Below are 13330 nucleotides of genomic sequence, written 5' to 3'. Positions count from 1 at the left end.
CATACACACGGGGATACGGATAGGCTAAGTAAACACAGTCCAAGCCAAAGATTACAACAGCTCAGTTCTCACGTCAGTATGTCTCTGCAGACTTAGAAGGAAAGTTTTTGTTACACTGGATCATGCATTATTCAACAAAGTTTGGCCTATTGTGGGATCGTTAAAAAATCATCTGCAGCAGACATCAGTTCAAAGGCTTGTGAACTTAAATTGTGTTGACAATATGTTGGGGGTTTTTTTGTTTTGTTTTTTTTTAAGTGTTGATGATGTACAGATCCTATCAGTGTGATCTCAATCTATGCTGTGTTTCCAACTTGATATGAGATGGCCTTGCAGGGCTATAAAATTGGTGATAGCCTCCTCTCCACAAATCAAAGCTGCTTAGGAACAGAGGAGTCCGACTTAGAAATTTATGCTCCACCAAAAACCTGCATATTGTGAAACTTGCAAAACCAAATACTCAAAAAGACACAGATGAAGTACTTCCTCTGTGACATACTGTGTAATAATTAACTGGACCAATTAGGCAAAAGGGTGGTGTTTTCTGCTCGAGCTATAAAAGGATTAGGAAGCTAAAAATACTGCTTGCACCTCATGGGATGCACTGGGGATCCCTTTCCCTTCGGGTAGGCAGAGCAGGGACACCGGATCCTAATCTGAGGAGGATATCACTTATCTGGAGACAAACAGCACAGATTAGGAGAGGAGACAGAAGATGCACTGGGGACAGTATGTGGGAGGGCTTTAACACAATTACACACAAGCACCAAATCCTTCCACTGGTACCTCTGAGAGATTCTGGTGTAATAAATAGTAAATAGAGACCAAAGCCATGCCATTTCCTTCCTGTCAGATGGTACCTGGCTCCATCAAAGCTCCAAGATCAGTGAGAGGAAACATGCTAATGTTGCCCTCTTTAGCTGCACTTCTGTATTTTATTATACTTTATTCTGTATGAGGAGACATTGCTATAAACTTTGGCCCTTTTAAGTAAATCCATGTTCTGATTTGATACCAGCTCACCAACTCGATGCATTGTCCCGATTCTTGCCTTTATTTGGCTTTTAAATCATACACACATTTGTAATTTTGTTAGCCATTTGGCACTTACATACATATTTCACGCTAAAACCTAAATATGGGTTCTTATGACGTATATATCAAACCCCTTGCCCCATCCGCTCTTTTAAAAAGTAAACACTTTAATCCAATTGCTTAGACCCCGAGGCTTCAGTCAGTCAAACCACCTTATTTATAGTGATCACAGTGGTCTTGATGGCTGTAAAATTGTTGTAGAGGGTTCATTGATTCACTCCATGTCTCATGATTAATTCATCTCTCTTCTTATGTCTTTTGTGAAATGCACGAATCCTACATGAGTCACCAATAATGTAAATTCAGATAATACATCCTCCATTAGGACTTTGACAGCTGAAAGATGAATGAATTGTCATGAGCGCAGTGAGCTCCTTCGTGGCGTTTCCATTGTACTAAAAGACAGACCCAGCAAAGAAAACACCTGTTGTTCTGTTGTGTGTTGATGCGAAGATGGTTTGGGTACCGAGTGACCTCTACGCTACAAAACTGAGGCACAACCTGGACTGGTCCACGTTGCACAATGTGATTTGATGAGAAGTGAGCTGCTGCAGCTCTGTCTGTGCGCCAGCTGCAGCGTCTTTGATCCCGTGTCCTGGAGGTGTTGGAACCGTCTTCCTGCCACCCCCTCTGCATGCCCCACACTGTGTGTGCTTCCATGGTTAAGACTGAACACACTGATTTACTGCGAGGCATCATTCAGTTGATTTTTTTTTTTTTCTCACCCAGACATGACGTATAGTTAAGAGTTAATTTACAATGAGCTTTGTTTGTTCTCATTATGTGGAGAGATTACATAAATCCTCATTTTTCATGAGAGTTAATGCTTCAGAACACAGTGAATCCGAGTATTTCAATGAAAATGATTTGTACATGTGGAATTTCATTTAAAGTAATGTTTGGTGATTTGGTATCATGTACTGAATTAATACCAGAGTCACAGGTAACTGGTGAAAAAAAACAATTTGTTTTCATTTATTTAGCAGTTATTTGAATTTTCAATTCTAGATATAATTACAAGCTGTTCTTGACCCGTGTAATCTGAGAGTAATAATGGTTTCACAAGCATTTATATTTTTAAGTTAAAAGCTGTGCCGAGTATGCCTTATTGCATTTCATAATCCTAGAACAAATGTCTGATTCAGCCAGCTGGATGGCTTTGGAAAATGGGAAAGTTTCAGAGGAAGAGAGAGTGTTTTTTTTTGCCAGGGAACACTGTGTTGCAAATCATTCAGAAATAATCAAGTCATGATAGTGGTTGTCTGAAACACCCTTCTTACGGAAAAAAAAACAAAAAAAAAAAATTACCCATGGCCAGCCAATCTACAGGGAAGTAAGATGGTTTAGGGGCTCTACTGAAGTATAAATTGCATCTTTTTTTAAAGAGTTCTCAGACTGTCTAACGTGAGTTGTTTTTTTTGTTGCTGCTGTTTTGCATTTTTCTTTTGTGTTTTTTAACAGGATATTCAGTGGTTTTATTGGTCTGGCCACTGGTATGAATTTCACTTGACAGCTCTATCCTAGACTCTATAACAGATGAGGACCTAGCCTCTGGATCTGAGACCTCTATGGAAGCAGAAAATTTACTCAGAACCAAGTATTTGCAGTGCTAACGGTACCTAGCCCCACCAGTCTGTTAACCTCCCACAGAAGCTAACTGTGATAACAGCGACTTTGCAAGGAGTAGCCAGGAGGCAGGTCTGGTCAGTCTGGCATTAACTGTAGGAATGCATGTTGTCCTGATTTTTCTCTTTCGACTCTCTGCGGATTAGAGAAGATCCAAAATGAACTCAGACTTGTGCACCCAATTCTTGTTTTTCTTAAAGATGTTGTGCAATCATTCCAACCTGGAAAAAGAGCAGTTCAAAGAACTCATTAAAGGCCCCAAATTACCCCGAGATTCATGGCCAGGATGAGCGGGTGTGAACTCAACTGTACAATGTAAACTTCCCTAAATCATTCCTGTTATGGCTATAAAATGAATATTTAAAGAGATAAAATTGGATGATAACAAACAAATAATAAATCAGGTAATAGTCTTTTTTCCAAACCCATAGGTCTTATCTCAATACCTTAAAGTCAAAACTACTGATGTTTAAAATAGGCTACGTTTTAAAGGATAAATGTAAAGATGAAACTTATTACAGACCTCTCACTTGCTCTTAGAATAACTCTGCACTAGAATATCAATCCATTTTGCTTTTGAGTGGTTATACTACAGGCTGTTGTCTTTGTATATGTCAGTTGGGCGAGGATGCTGAAGTACCCATGGAGTAGTTGGGGTGGGCTGCTCTGAGTAAAAATGCCCACAGGCGTTTGTTTCTACCCCAGTCTGACCCCTTAGGCTCTGTTCATGGTCTGTTCTGATTAACAATATACATGACAACAATGGATAGAGTACATAACAAAGTTTATGAAGTATTTGCATATTAACTGATATATTTTTATAGTACAGAACTACTCATTCAATATTTTCCATTAGGTTTTTGATTATGCTGGCAGGCAACAGCAGCTTTATTTAGAGGGTACAAAAAATGCTTCTGTTTAGTTACAGAATGAATAAACCTTTAAAACCATAAAACAATGTGTGGGGACGGTTGAGGTATTAAATATTTTTATTGTCCAGATGGGTGGTCTGTCGAAAGCGAACATTCATCAAGGCAATTCTGAGGAATGTCATAAGGTAACACTCGCTAAAATGCAGTTAACCTAGATTATTTGTGAGTTCTCTCTTTGACAAATGACAACTCAGAAATGTCCTTAAAATATCTCAGTTGTGTTACATATATTAATAAGCAGGGAAATCATATTAATTTGGTGCAAATGTCAATAATATTTTTATGTTAAAAGTACAAGTTGACAGCATAAGGCCACTGTGGTGTACATTGTCCTGTAGCAACACATTTAAGTCGCCATCCAAAACATTCACGTGTGCATATTCTCATGCTAAAACTTTCAGAAGACTAAATAATTGGGTTCTCTAAAATATCATAAATGTACTGGCAACAGAATTAGGCCGTAATAAATGATATGAAGTTCCATGTCCCAGTGGCGGCCAAAAGCTTTCCAGCTGTCAAATCTGCACAACACTTTGTCTCAACTGGAAGGGAGAACAAAATGTTAATAGTAGTGGAAGAGGTGCCGTCAAAAAGTTCCAGGCCTGTTCCTCTTATGCGTGAATTGAGCACATCATGGCCACGAGCATGAGCTGAAACATTGCCATCAGAAATAAAAATATGATTTATTAATGTCTTCATTATTAGGAAAAGTTATGGCCCAAACAAAAGGCAAATTAGTCAACATCATTTTCTTTCTTTCTCCTATCGTCTTCTGGGTCATCATTCAGATGCATTTGGTTTTCAGTCGGTTTGTAGTTGATTGTCTCTCTCTCTCTTTTTTTTTTTAATATTTGTTTTTATGTTTTTCTGAGATTGTTGCCTCTAAAGCCAACTGAGGACAAGTCCTGAAAATGATCTTCATTTTACTAAAATGTAACCATGATTACAAAGTTTACTAATGGTCCCTGTTGAATAAACAAAATACAGCAGAAAAATTAAACAGGTACACGCAGTAACTGTCCTGAGTCATGAAACAGCAACATGTTGCACAACTAATATCAGGAGTACACACATTTTTGTGATCAACTGCAGATGTACTATCTAGTTCAAAGAGCATGGAGAATTTAAAAGGGTTACAGTTGTCACTTTTTGATAGGCAGAGGATCTGAACTTTTTGTTTATTAGAACTCAATATAAGTTCATACTTAATAAAACCTACATAAAATAAACCAGCATGGTGATGATGGTGATGCACAGTCTTTGCTATTGGTTAATGACAAAAATAACCTCAAACCAGATGATCCTTTAGAGAATAGGCTCTGTGTCATTCCAATTGACAAATGCATCCTTCCACCTGGAAAGAAAAAAAAGATTAAGGCATTTAAGACTGATCCTTTACAGCTTTAAACTCTCTTTAGGAGTGTTCAAGGAATTTTACTGAAAGCAACAAATGCCAAAACATCTTGTGGTTGTTTTAGGGATCTGTCTGCATGCTTGAAAAGCCAAAAGACTCTCACCTTGTTCGGATACAGAGCTCCAGGGGAGGAATGAGGTCAGTATCAACATCGTGACTGCTCTGGGTCAATTTGCCAACAGCTAAAAATAAAAACATTTGCATTTTATCAGTTTTGGGTCCACTTACAATCAACATAATTAGAATGACTCGGCCAAATGAGACTGAAAACAGATCACGGTTAAATCAGCATATTTTTTTTGTTCTAGTAAAAAAGGAATTATAAAAAAGACTGGAAACATGCGACTGGAGATCAAATGATGCCACATACAAACAGTGAGGCGGATCTCCTCCTGCTGGTTGGCCAGTCCATCAAAATAGTAGAGGTCGAAATCTGGTCCGCTGTCCTCGTTGGTCAACAGCTCCCTCTGCAGGCCAAACAGCACGCTAAAGTGGCTTTCACTGCACACCACCCAGATGGGGTACTGGGGAGTCTTCAAGTAACCTCCTACCTTAGAAGAAAAAGGGCATGTCTGTTTCCATGCTAGGTACAATTATTTCATTTGATTCATCTACACTTTTATCTTATCGGTCATACGGATTCATTAACTGTTAGAATATGTTTACTGAAAGAAGCACAGGAATTACTGCTCTAGTCAACCTTAACTTAAACATTAATCCTCATGCATGATGACCCAATGTAAATCAGCACATGGATATGACTTACATGTAAAAGGCCTGCTGGGATGAAACCCTGATACAGATTCTAAGTAACAGAAGGCCTACTAGTAAAGTAGGAGGAGTGAAATCAAATGTAGTTCTTCCAAGATTTCATGATATCCATAACAAGCTGTTATGGATATCATGAACACTGGCTTAAAAAAAATGTTTGTTTTTCCTGTCTTCAGGTAGCATTTATGACACAGCACAGGAAAAACCGGCCAAAGACACAGACTGAAAATCCCAGCTGCACACAAAAACAACCAAGGAATGACGCAATCGAGAACGACCACACTTCCTGTATTTCCAATGTTTGTTATCTCAACTTCAGTGTCTGCAAAGCTTTCTCAAAACTATGCCTGACAAATACAGTTTATTGAACTGTTTCTGATGCATACCCTGCAAATAAACAATTTTCCCCAAATCCTCATCATGCAAACCCCTCAGCTATGAGGGGAAAACACGCAGCCACACACGCCTAGGGGTGCGACTTGGCCAGGCTGAGTGAAATTTTCCCCCTTAATAACACTGACGACTTTTCTGGTTTTGCTGCTGCGTCACATATGTGTACTTGAATATCATACAAATTCTATAACTTTAGGAATATACTCCCTCTGCTGTGCATCATTAAGAATGTATCAAAGTGTATCAAGAGAGTATCAAAGTGAATAATTTTTTTTTTTTTTACATGAATTTAACTAGTATCTGCCCTCTTAGAGGGTCAGCCAGCAATGTTTCTCACCTTACAGATGTTATAATGTTCAAACAAGGACAGCAGACCAACGTCACAGTGACCTTTGATTCCTTTAAGCAGAGTCATGTTGCCATTGCCTGAGTCCAGCTCCACGTCATTGTCAAATACATTGGAAACTGCTCTACCACAGAGCAATAGGTTAACCAGCTCCTAGTGAACACACACACACACACACACACACACACACACACACACACACACACACACACACACACACAAAAAAAACATTATTACCGGAATATACTGTGGGGGTTTGGGGTTGTTTTTTTGTTTGTTTGTTTGTTTGTTTTTTAGTTTTGTGTGTTTTGATTAAGGAGCATTGTTTAGGATTTAGTGACACCTAGAGGTGAATTTGAAGATTGAAGAGCTTATTCTAAGAGAAACGCCAGCTTAATTTTTCAGGTGGTTACACTCTAATAACAGTGTAATTCAGAATATTATATTCTATTTCAGCCAAGTGGCGCCCCTTAATCCTCCAAACTAAACCTTTAAAATTCTGATGTTGCACCAGCAACATACTCTAAATGGATCCAGCGTATTTTTAGGCACTTTGATTTTATAGTTCCTGTCCAAAAATACCACATAACTGTTACATTAGCTTTAAAAGCAGTGAACTCTTAGAAGCATATAAGCTAAAGCTAAACCTATCACCACCAACTCCTGTACCTGAATCTTTTAATACATTTTTTTTTATTTATTATGAATATCCAACTAGCACAATACCAGAAGTCCAGTTTTATCTCAAACCTGTGTGCAGTAACCATGGGCTCCTATGAGCGTGGTGGTAGGCACATCCATATCTTCTCGTACTCTGAAGAAAGAAACGCATCACGGTCGTTTCACAATCTGGTTCAGGTAGTTTATTCTGCACATCTTGCTTAAAATTGTTTTTAAAAAAAAAAGACAATTTACTTTTCAATGGATCGAGAAAGAATAGCAGATATGGTCAGAAGCATGCATCCCAACATCCCAGTTTCAAACTATGGGGAGAAAAACAAACAAAAAACAGAGATTAGAAGAAAAGCAGATGGCAAACTTATGTACGCTTGAGAGGCAAAATGAGCCTGAGAAATCAGATTCTCTCACCTGCTCAACATGCTGCTCAAGTAGCAGCTCCAGATCCTTGATGTTATCCACAGTCAAACACGTTATCTAGAACAAAATGTCGTCATGAGACTTTTACAACATAAAACTTCAAAAGTGCATCTAGTTTTCTAGTTATGGCTGTGAATTTTACATAACAGTTTTAAAATTAATTTATGAACCTAACCCATCGACTTAGATTCCTTTTGATCAACTTGAGTCCAACAAATATAAAAAGTCATATTTGTACCTTTTCAAGCACTCCTTCAGATTTGTAGGGTCTAGTTGGGGTGAACTGATTTTCCCATGAATTTCTATTTGCAAACAATACAAAAAACAAAACTAAACACACCAACACTTTAAATTAGACTTAGCAGGCGCTGCTGGCACGAATATTTCTGACAGCTGCAAGTAAAGATAGTGAGGGCAGTGCCAAACTGACATACTGAACCATCTTGGAGAAGCAGCAACAAATACGAAACACCTTTACAATGTAAAATGCTTCTGCGCATTGAGAAAAGTCTGGATGTAGAGGATTAAGTGGATAAGAGAATGATCTCACATTGCAATGGTGGCTTGTTTTTCCTCGCCAGCTCTCCACAAGATTTCAGCCAGAGCTAAAACAAGACACTTTCTCCTGGTGCTGTTGGAAGGTCTTAACCTCCTGAGGCAAAAATAACAAAAAAAAAAAAAAACAGGCCTTTGAATCAAAAGCATTTCTGGTAATAATATTTAACACTTGCTAAATATCAGTCCCTGATGTGAATTAATGGATTGGAATAAGGTATTCCGGGGTTAATATCATGAACTAAAGGGTGACTTACTGAAGGCCCATATTGCAGCTCTCACTGTTTTCAAACAGCAGTTTCTTTAACACAAAGGCTTGAACAGATGCCAGAACTCCACAAGGACCCCCCTTGAAAATGGCAAAGACAAAGGCTAAAACTATGAAGCTTAATCCAACAATTAAATAAACCATGTGACAATAAACAGGATTTTAGCATGCCAGCTTTATTAAAATCACCTTTCTCTGCACAATTCCATATCGGAGATCATGTGTGTCTGAAAATGTGAATCCCTGATTCCTCCACTCAACACTGAAACAATTTAGACTGGAACCAAGAAGAACTGCTTTTAATTCCTAAAGGGAATAAACAGAAAACAAAAACATAATCAAAGGCAACTGCAGTAACTATCCACAGAAGTTCTGCAATAAATCACCCACCATGGCAGTGCGTTGGTCCATTGGGTGGCCAGCAAAGCTGCGTTCTGGTAAGGTTCTCTGAAGAGACACATAGGAGAGTTCTCGCAAATCATCATCATCCTCAATGTCATCTGAAAAATATTAATACCAATCAAACTTGACTAATCTAGAGCACTGAGCTGTTTACAAAAAAGATGATCAATGAATTTTTCTATTCAGTGCAGGACTACATAAACACACACACAGCACTTACGCAACACCATCTCAGACACATCCGGATCAGTCAAATTTGGCCTGGTCTTTGCTCTAAGACAAAAAAAAACAAAAAAACAACGTATAAAATATTGAGAACAAAGAAAAAACGTCTTACAGCAGTGAGCCTCAAGCCATTATTTATTATGTGAAGTCAAACAACATAAAGCTATTTACTTTGTTGTCTTCACCACGTTCAGGCCCACTTTTTCAATGTTATTTTTACTTTGTATTCTCTCTGAAACACTCGGCGCCTCGCATCGCTCTCGTACACAGTCATCGGAGCTGCTTTCAGTTACGCTGCTTTCAAAGCTTTTTTGGTGTAAGTCAGTCACTAAATGCCCATCCTGAGACCGCCTGTTTTCCTCTTCTTTTCTAGGCAGTGGCTGGGGCACTTCCACCTTTCGACTGTGCCTTTTTTTGTTTGATTCCTAACAGGGAAAAGTACAGGATTTAAATCAGATGAATATGTAATCATGAGATTTTTAAGCATAAAAAGTTCAGTACCTGGGGTATTGGTCCAGACAACATGCCTCTTCTAATGCGGTTACTTCTGCTCCTTTGGGCGATCTCAGAGATGGAAGTGCTTTTTTCTGGTTCTCTTTGGATTAATCTCTTATCGTCTTGGAGGGAAGCCATCAACGGACGGTCTTTTTGAACTTCTAAGGTGTGACCCCAGAAACCTGTTTGATCATTACTGGACTTTCTCTCTTTCGCTGGCATCAGTGAAGTATTTGTAGGTTGAGAAGGGAACATTCCTGTTATATCAAACCTGTGAAAGAGAACACCATATAAATTCAATCCAATAATGAGGGAAAAAAACAGAAGACTGTATGGAAAATGCTGCTTGTTAAAATACCTTGATTTGGTATGTTTGCTTGTAACAAAAACTGGGGCACTTCCCTCTGTTTTCCTGTCCTTGACCACTGTTGGTGTTCCTGCAGGAGCCGCTGAGCTAGTGTGGGCTCTCTGCAGAGAGTGGCTTTCATCACCCATAATTTTCTCATCATCTACTTGTTCAATAAGATGCTTTACAATAATCTCCAATAATGTTTTCAGAGGTGAATTCTGGACCTGCAATGATAGAGAGATCAGTGACAGACTTTACCTGCACCACTGCGCCACCTTCCAGCTGTTGAGACTTGCCTTATTCTTTCTGTAGAGATCCTCAATGCTGAGAATCTGCCTCAGCTGCGATCTGTTGTTGATACTGGCCCCTGTGCGTGGATGCTCCTCGTCCATACAGGCAATAGTCCTCTTGAGCCCCTGAACAACATTACCAACAAAAAAAACTGGGAATGAGTATTTTACTCATATTGAGAATCCCGATGGCACTGCTGTTACGACTGTCTTCTTATAATAGATAAAGTGGGGCTACAAATTCTAGCAAATACGATCGCTAAGCTGGTTTAAATCTTAAGCTTTCAGGACCAGAATCCGATCGATTTAAACTCTTTTGCGTAGCTGAGCCGAAGCTACAGCTGACTGGCTGGCTAGCAGCGGTTTGCACAGAAATGACGTCCTGGGCTATCAGTCTACAGCACCAAACGTTAGCCCACTTACCTTGCGACTCAGATATTCCCGTACAAGGGAAGAAGAAACCTCTTCGACTGAGGGGACCATAACGAGAACGTGTCTGTCCTTTTGTGCATGAATAATCAACAAGAAGCGGCCGTGGTCTTAGCGAAGCAATTGTGGGGACGCGCTGCACAGACAACACCGAGGAGTTGAGTTAACTGCTTAATGTTAGGGTCTTCATAATATACGACTGGTTATCCTTAAGTTAAAATAAAGGGGAAACACGTAATCTTGACTCGGTGCCGTGTAGTGTCCTCATTTGTGCTGCAGATCTATGAATCTGCGGCCCTTTCAGACCTGTTGTTCGCCTGTTGGATCCGTTAGCATGGCAAAGCTAGTCGCTCAGTGCCGTTTCTAGGCTTTTTGGTGCCCTAGGCTAGTATTTTGTGCCCTCGTTCTCCCTGCTTTGCCAAGAGATACACTCACCGGACACTTTATTAGGTACACCTTGCTAGTACTTGGTTAGACCCCTTTTGCCTTCAGAACTACCTTGATTCTTCATGGTATGGATTCAACAAGTTGCTGGAAACATTCCCCAGATTTTGGTCCATATTGACATGATAGCGTCACACAATTTGCTGTAGATTTGTCAGCTGCACATTCATAATGTGAATCTCCCAGTCGACCGCATCCCAAAGGTTGGATTTAGTATAGTGAACTCACTGTAACGTTCAAGAAACCAGTTTGACATTATTTGAGCTTTGTGAAATAGCGTGTTGTCCGGCTGAAAGCAGCCATCAGAAGATGGGTTCACTGTGGTCATAATGGGATGAACATGGTCAGCAACAATACTCAGCCAGGCTGTGGTGTTGAAGCGATGCTCATTTGGTGCCAAGAAAATATCCCCACAACCATTATACCACCATCTGGAACAGCTGATTGAAGCCAGGACGTATCGGGACTTTCACATTGTTTACACCAAATTCTGAGCCTACCATCTAACTGTCACAGACTCATCAGGCCAGGCAGCATTTTTCCAATTTTCTGTTGTTCAATTTTAGAAAGCTTGTGCCAGTCGTAGCCTCAGTTTCCTGCTCTTAGCCCATCTGCTTTAAGATTCAGTGTGTTGTGCATTCAGTGAGATTATAGTGAAATTTTGAAGGTGAATCCACAGTCTTGTTTAAAAATTAAATATTGACTTCACGGTAATAATACACAATTGGTGTTTTTGTATATTTCCAGTGTAATTCATTTGCTCAAAAAAAGATAAAAGAAAATTTAGATACTAGATTTTCAATAATATGATTTTAACTGAATTATTTTGGTCACAATAATCACATCATGAAAATTACAAATTGTTACGGCTCTAAACAACATATAGGCTGAGCCAGTAAACCAGCAGCCTGGTGGTTTTCATGAACAGAGTGGCCTATGATGGAGTCAGATTGCTGGCCTAAATTATTGTTTCAGTCCACCCCTACCCAAGTCTAATTTTTTGGGTACTGTACAGAAATTACCTAAAAAATATATACCATCGTGATAGGGCACAAGTAACTGATTTCATTGTTTTGTATTGGGTATAATGGATAATAAATATCCTAGGAGGGTGTCTTTTACGTTATATTTCATCTTAAATTTAAATAAATTGTTTATGATTGATTCATTATCCTTTCCCCTCTGTGATGTAGTTTCTCCTGCACAGTGCATGATGTACCGGTATGTGTAATTAGCAGCAGTATACAGGAGTATTAGCCTGAGGTTATACTTGCTTATGGATGCACACAAGGACAGCTTAAAACCTTTAAAAAGCTCACCCAGAGCAAGAGGGGCTGTAGGGGCTTCCAAGGCAGAGGTATGGACCTTCCAAAAAATGTTGACAGGATAGAATTTTTGTTTTTTTAAGGAAAAAAAAACCCATATCTTTGTGACATAAAATTTTGTTCATGTTTTCACATAAGCAGCCTTAATGGCTATGAATTTAAGCCCTTTTTAACGAACTTCTCTTTGGTTGAACATAGTCCATTATAACTATGGGGCCCCTGGTTGAGAGTCTGCTGTTGGTCCCTACTGTGTCACTTTCAAGTTCTTCTCAAGTCTGAATGCAAATTGTATTTAAATAATGTTTCAGCTGTTCATTTTGTGAATACAGCATTAGGAATCTTGTAATAACATGTAATACCTACATTTTGTGACAAACTAAGTACATAGTCAAAACTTTGTTCGTAATAGAGCAACCACTAAGAGGTGCAATTCCCCCCAAAAAAGTGAAATCAATAAAATTACCAAAGCCGATCAACATGCAGTGGGACAATGGGATTTGAGGACAGTTGCTTGCTTTTCCTAATTGGTAATCCAGTCAAGCAAGAGGTTCACACGTCTTTGTTGTTAGGGATAAGAACTTTGCGGACTCTCCTCCTTAAGCTGCTTCATCCTGTGTTCGCAGTGCATTGCAGTTTATCACAGGTGATTCTTTTCTTACTCACTTGTGTCATCTTGTATTTACAAGGCTCTAGTGCAAAGATTGCCTGATTACCTTTACTCTTTGATTAAATTTAAACACAAAACTTACAGTATCAGGTCACAGGACATTTTAATATTACGTGGAAGAATTGGTCCTAAATACTTTGCTGCCTACAAATGGAGGTACAAAAATCTATGATCTATTTTCTCTGATTTCATTGGAATATCTTTTT

General features: G+C 39.1%; 1 protein-coding gene across 3 annotated transcripts; it reads right to left on the bottom strand.

Annotated features, from left to right (window-relative positions):
* Positions 1-3692: 3692 nt before the first annotated feature.
* mindy4 (MINDY lysine 48 deubiquitinase 4) lies at positions 3693-11533 on the bottom strand. Of its 3 annotated transcripts, none has more exons than XM_030727546.1 (18): positions 10683-11449; positions 10266-10385; positions 9979-10193; positions 9627-9891; positions 9297-9550; positions 9121-9173; positions 8889-8945; positions 8688-8791; positions 8488-8579; positions 8226-8327; positions 7914-7977; positions 7667-7732; positions 7493-7560; positions 7328-7391; positions 6569-6730; positions 5438-5618; positions 5171-5249; positions 3693-5007 (listed from the first exon to the last, which is right to left on the bottom strand). In XM_030727546.1, exons 1-18 carry the CDS (start codon positions 10740-10742, stop codon positions 4959-4961), a joined length of 2055 nt encoding a protein of 684 aa, XP_030583406.1. In that variant the 5' UTR covers positions 10743-11449; the 3' UTR covers positions 3693-4958. The 3 variants fall into 3 exon arrangements, with proteins under 3 accessions (XP_030583406.1, XP_030583405.1, XP_030583407.1); XM_030727545.1 differs by having other exon boundaries at positions 8688-8804; positions 8889-8998; positions 10683-11427; XM_030727547.1 differs by lacking the exons at positions 3693-5007; positions 5171-5249 and having other exon boundaries at positions 5472-5614; positions 8688-8804; positions 8889-8998; positions 10683-11533.
* Between the last annotated feature and the right edge of the window lie 1797 nt (positions 11534-13330).

Source organism: Archocentrus centrarchus, chromosome 4 (genome assembly GCF_007364275.1).
Source record: "Archocentrus centrarchus isolate MPI-CPG fArcCen1 chromosome 4, fArcCen1, whole genome shotgun sequence".
NCBI classification, from domain to species: Eukaryota; Metazoa; Chordata; class Actinopteri; order Cichliformes; family Cichlidae; genus Archocentrus; species Archocentrus centrarchus.
This window is presented reverse-complemented; position numbering and strand designations above follow the sequence as displayed.

Excerpts from the sequence above, each read along its gene's own strand:
- mindy4 (XM_030727545.1), bottom strand. The coding sequence starts at position 10,742 with ATGGTCCCCTCAGTCGAAGAGGTTTCTTCTTCCCTTGTACGGGAATAT. Across the intron at positions 10,386-10,682 it reads GGGAATATCTGAGTCGCAAG|GGGCTCAAGAGGACTATTGC; the intron begins GTAAGTGGGCTA and ends AATGTTGTTCAG. Across the intron at positions 10,194-10,265 it reads ATCTCTACAGAAAGAATAAG|GTCCAGAATTCACCTCTGAA; the intron begins GCAAGTCTCAAC and ends CTATCATTGCAG.